The sequence below is a fragment of the Penaeus japonicus genome, unplaced genomic scaffold, assembly GCF_977035675.1.
Source record: "Penaeus japonicus unplaced genomic scaffold, GWHDUDI00000001_assembly GWHDUDI00000024, whole genome shotgun sequence".
In the NCBI taxonomy this organism is placed as follows: domain Eukaryota; kingdom Metazoa; phylum Arthropoda; class Malacostraca; order Decapoda; family Penaeidae; genus Penaeus; species Penaeus japonicus.
This window is the reverse complement of record NW_028234426.1, coordinates 16,011,571-16,016,570: the sequence shown is the minus strand read 5'-3', so window position 1 is coordinate 16,016,570 and position 5,000 is coordinate 16,011,571. Positions and strand designations below refer to the sequence as shown.

At 45.5% G+C, this 5,000-nt stretch overlaps 1 protein-coding gene across 1 annotated transcript in view; it reads left to right on the top strand.

The window, feature by feature from the left end:
- LOC147469066 (uncharacterized) overlaps nucleotides 1-4,596 on the top strand; it is an 11,030-nt gene extending 6,434 nt beyond the window's left edge. Inside the window, exons 3-7 of the mRNA XM_086551129.1 lie at nucleotides 1-140; nucleotides 245-477; nucleotides 671-3,823; nucleotides 3,929-4,082; nucleotides 4,190-4,596. The exon at nucleotides 1-140 is cut by the window's left edge and continues 2,381 nt beyond it. Coding sequence (XP_086407255.1) covers nucleotides 1-140; nucleotides 245-477; nucleotides 671-3,823; nucleotides 3,929-4,082; nucleotides 4,190-4,433 — 3,924 coding nt within the window. The 3' untranslated portion in view covers nucleotides 4,434-4,596. The remainder of the gene's footprint in view (nucleotides 141-244; nucleotides 478-670; nucleotides 3,824-3,928; nucleotides 4,083-4,189) is intronic.
- The last annotated feature ends 404 nt before the right edge of the window (nucleotides 4,597-5,000 follow it).

Sequence of the window (5,000 nt, the reverse complement as noted above, 5' to 3'; positions counted from 1 at the left end):
GAACAGGAGACATCCAGATTCACAACTTTGGAAGGGGAACATGAACTTCAGGTTCAACATATCTGGAGCACACAGTTTTGGAGACTTGTTCAAACAAGAAAGGTCCAACAGGAGCAGGGCCCAACAGAAGGAATTTCAAGGTGAAACAAATTTTAGAAGGAATTCAGTGTTCAATCAATCAACAGGATTTGAAGGGATTTCTAGAAGGAATTCAAAGTTCCATCGATGATCAACAAGACAACAGGAGGCTCAAAGGGGACAAAGGCTCAACATGTTCAACAGGATCTGGAGCTCACAGAGAAACTTTGGAGGTTTTAACAGGATTTAGAGCCTCAACAGAAGAGGGCTGGTTTTTCAGCAGGATACAGTGTTCATCAACAGGATCTGAGGCTCAGCATGGGGAGGACTCAAGTTCAACAAACTTAGAGGCTCAACAGGAAGACTTCAAAGTTTCAGGAGGGCAAGGTTCAAACAGGAGTTGAGTCTCAGCAGGAGGACTTTCAAGGTTCAACAGGATCGGGACAAGTAGAGTGACAGGAGGGTTAATAGGATTTGGAGGCTCTACGAAGGGTGGGCTCAACAAATGGACTTTGAGGCCAACAGGAGACGTCATGGTTATCAGGAGGGTGAGGATCAAAGTGGAACTTCAAGGTTCAATAGGATTTGGAAGCTCAACAGAAGGACTTCAGGGTTCAACAGGATTTGGAGGCTCAACAGGAGGATTGCATGGTTCTGCAGGATATGGTGGTTCAACAGGAGGACTTGCAAGCTCAACAGGAGGACTTCAAAGTTCAACAGGATTTGAAGGCTCAACAGGAGGACCTGGTGGTTCAACAAACTTCAAGAGTTCAACACAAGTGGACAGGAGGACTTGGAGAGGACAGATTCAAAAAGGAGGTTTTGAAGGCTCAACAGGGATCTTCAAGATCAACAGGATCACAGGATGCAACAGAGGGGTTCAACAGGTTCAAGGATTCGGAGGAGGGAAGAGGACTTCAAAGTTCAAAAGGATTTGAAGGCTCAGCAGGTGAACTTCAAGGTTCAACAGGATTCGGAAGCTCAGCAGAAGGACTAAGAGGTTCAACAGGATTCGGAGGTTCAACAGGAGGACTTCAAAGTTCAGCAGGACCTGGAGGCTCAACAGTAAAGTTGCAAGGTTCAACAGGATATGCTGGTTCAACAGAAGGACTTGCAGGCTCAACAGGAGGACTTCAACGTACAACAGGATTTGAAGGTTCAACAGGAGGGCTTGGGGCTTCAACAGGATTTGGAGGTTCAACAGGAGGACTTCAAGGTTCAATAGGATTTGGAGGCTCAACAGGAGGACTTCAAGGTTCAACAGGATTTGGAGGCTCAACAGGAGGACTTCAAGGTTCAACAGGATTTGAGGGCACATCAGGAGGACTTCAAGGTTTAACAGGATTTGGGGGCACATCAGAAGGACTTCAAGGTTCAACAGGATTTGGGGGCACATCAGGAGGACTTCAAGGTTCAACAGGATTTGGGGGCACATCAGGAGGACTTCAAGGTTCAACAGGATTTGGGGGCACATCAGGAGGACTTCAAGGTTCAACAGGATTTGGGGGCACAGCAGGAGGACTTCAAGGTTCAACAGGATTTGGAGGCTCAACAGGACTTCAAGGTTCAACAGGATTTGGAGGCTCAACAGGATCTGAAGGCTCAACAGGTGAACTTCAAGAATCAACAGGATTTGGAGGCTCAACAGGACTTCAAGGTTCAACAGGATTTGGAGGCTCAACAGGATCTGAAGGCTCAACAGGTGAACTTCAAGAATCAACAGGACTTGTAGGCTCAACAGGACTTCAAGGTTCAACAGGATTTAGAGGCTCAACAGGATCTGGAGGCTCAGCAGGTGAACGTCAAGGTTCAACAGGATCTGGAGGCTCAGCAGGTGAACGTCAAGGTTCAACAGGATTTAGTGGCTCAACAGGAGGACTTCAAGGTTCAACAGGATTTGGAGGCTCTACAGGAGGACTTCAAGGTTCAACAGGATTTGGGGGCACATCAGGAGGACTTCAAGGTTCAACAGGATTTGGGGGCACATCAGGAGGACTTCAAGGTTCAACAGGATTTGGGGGCACAGCAGGAGGACTTCAAGGTTCAACAGGATTTGGAGGCTCAACGGGAGGAATTCAAGAATCAACAGGATCTGAAGGATTTAAAGGCTCAGCAGGATTTAAAGGCTCAACAGGAGGACTTCAAGGTTCAACAGGATATGATGGTTCAACAGGAGGGCTTCAAGAATCAACAGGACTTGTAGGCTCAACAGGACTTCAAGGTTCAACAGGATTTGGAGGTTCAACAGGATCTGGAGGCTTAGCAGGTGAACGTCAAGGTTCAACAGGATTTGGTGGCTCAACGGGAGGACTTCAAGGTTCAACAGGATTTGGAGGTTCAACAGGATTTGGAGGCTCAACAGGAGGACTTCAAGGATCAACAGGATTTGGAGGCTCAACAGGAGGACTTCAAGGATCAACAGGATCTGGAGGCTCAACAGGAGGACTTCAGGGTTTAACAGAATCTGAAGGCTCAACAGGTGAACTTCAAGATTCAACAGGATTTGGAGGCTCAACGGGAGGAATTCAAGGATTAACAAGATTTGAAGGATTTAAAGGTTCAACAGGAGGACTTCAAGCTTCAACAGGATATGGTGGTTCAACAGGAGGACTCCAAGGATTAACCGGACTAGTAGGCTCAACAGGACTTCAAGGTTCAACAGGATTTGGAGGCTCAACAGGATCTGGAGGCTCAGCAGGTGAACGTCAAGGTTCAACAGGATCTGGAGGCTCAGCAGGTGAACGTCAAGGTTCAACAGGATTTAGTGGCTCAACAGGAGGATTTCAAGGTTCAACAGGATTTGGAGGCTCTACAGGAGGACTTCAAGGTTCAACAGGATTTGAAGGCGCAACAGGAGGACTTCAAGGTTCAACAGGATTCGGAGGCTCAACAGGAGGACTTCAAGGTTCAACAGGATTCGGAGGCTCAACAGGAGGACTTCAAGGTTCAACAGGATTTGGGGGCACATCAGGAGGACTTCAAGGTTCAACAGGATTTGGAGGCTCAACAGGAAGACTTCAAGGTTCAACAGGATTTGGAGGCTCAACGGGAGGAATTCAAGGATCAACAGGATCTGAAGGATTTAAAGGCTCAACAGGAGGACTTCAAGGTTCAACAGGATATGGTGGTTCAACAGGAGGACTTCAAGGATCAACAGGACTTGTAGGCTCAACAGGACTTCAAGGTTCAACAGGATTTGGAGGTTCAACAGGATCTAGAGGCTCAGAAGGTGAAAGTCAAGGTTCAACAGGATTTGGTGGCTCAACGGGAGGACTTCAAGGTTCAACAGGATTTGGAGGTTCAACAAGAGGACATGTAGGTTCAACAGGATTTGGAAGCTCAACAGGTGAACTTCAAGGTTCAACTGGATTTGGAAGCTCAACAGGATTTAAAGGCTCAATAGGAGAACGTCAAGATTCAACAAAATCTGGAGACTCAACAGGAGGACTTCAAGGTTCAACAGGATTTGGAGGCTCAACAGAAGGACTTCAAGGTTCAACAGGATCTGGAGGTTCAACAGGAAGACTTCAAGGTTCATCAGGATTTGGAGGCTCAACAGGAGGATATGCAAGCTCCACAGTAGTTGATCGCTCAACAGAAGTTGTTGGCTCAGCAGCAGGACTTGCCGGCTTGACCGGATTTGGGGGGTCACCAGGCAGGGCAGGCCGTGGAGACGAGCAAGGCCGCTCATCAAAAGGACTACCGAGTTCATCACGCCTTGTAGGAACATCTACAGACATCAAAGGTTTGCCCTTCGCACTAGCTATACATTGTATATATATGCATAATTTGCAAAGACTTCTATACTGGTTTATCTAGTAATAGAGATCAGATAATTGATATATTTCAGAAATTGATATTCCGATCCTCAAGGACAATCGTCAAGGACCAGATGAAAAAGGGAATTATAAGTTCAATTTTGAAAACGGAAATGGCATAATTCGTCAGGAACAGGGTGCCCCAAAAGGAGAGTCTGGTGCTGTGACACAGCAAGGTGGATGGTCGTACGTATCAAATGGTATTTTACAGTCGCATGCATATCTTAAATTGTTTTATCTAATCTGAGATACCATAAGGCATATTTAACTAATATATATCCTCATTCTGGCAGGTTTTCGTACCCTGATGGCACTCGAGCATCATTCAACTTCGTTGCCGACGAGGAAGGATTTCGCGTCGAGTCTGATTTATTACCAACGCCCCCTCCGTTACCCGCCCACGCCATCGCACAGATCGAGAGAGCCCGTCAAGAAACGGCCGCCAGTCGCGAGTCCAGCCCGCAGGTGCCACGCCCTGACAAAGGGGGAGCCCAGTCGTCTGTCCAGAGCCCCAGCAGAACTTATGGCTATCCCTAGTTTGCCTTTTCATAGCTTCGGTTTGATCTCACATATTTCCATCGATTATTGTTTTATTTTGATACGTTGCGGCCAAGTTAACGTGGCATTTAGATCAATCAAAACTATACCTATATATATGCATGTAGGAAATGCAGAAAATATAAATATTTACTTTGTCATTCCAAAATCGAAAATTATTTAACCCTTATGAACACAAAAGGTTTCTGTGTATATAGATGCCCAGTGGTATTTGTAAAGTTTTGCTTTATGAATTTAAGGTGAAAGTTATGAAAATTAATTAAAGAGTCAATAGATGACCTTATAGTGCATAATCCCTGAGGGTCATAGTAGCACACTAAACCTGAAATAATTTTCTCCAGTGAATAATCTAATTAAGAATCCCCTGCATATTTTTCACTTTCTTTCCCTCTGTCTCTCTTTGTCAGTCCCACTGTCTCTCTCTCTCTCTCTCACGCGTGTGTGGAAGCTACGAAAAATGCTATTTTAAAGTATGATATAAGGATATTACCAAAACCAGCAAATTGAAACTTTAGTATTTCCATGTAATATATATATATATATATA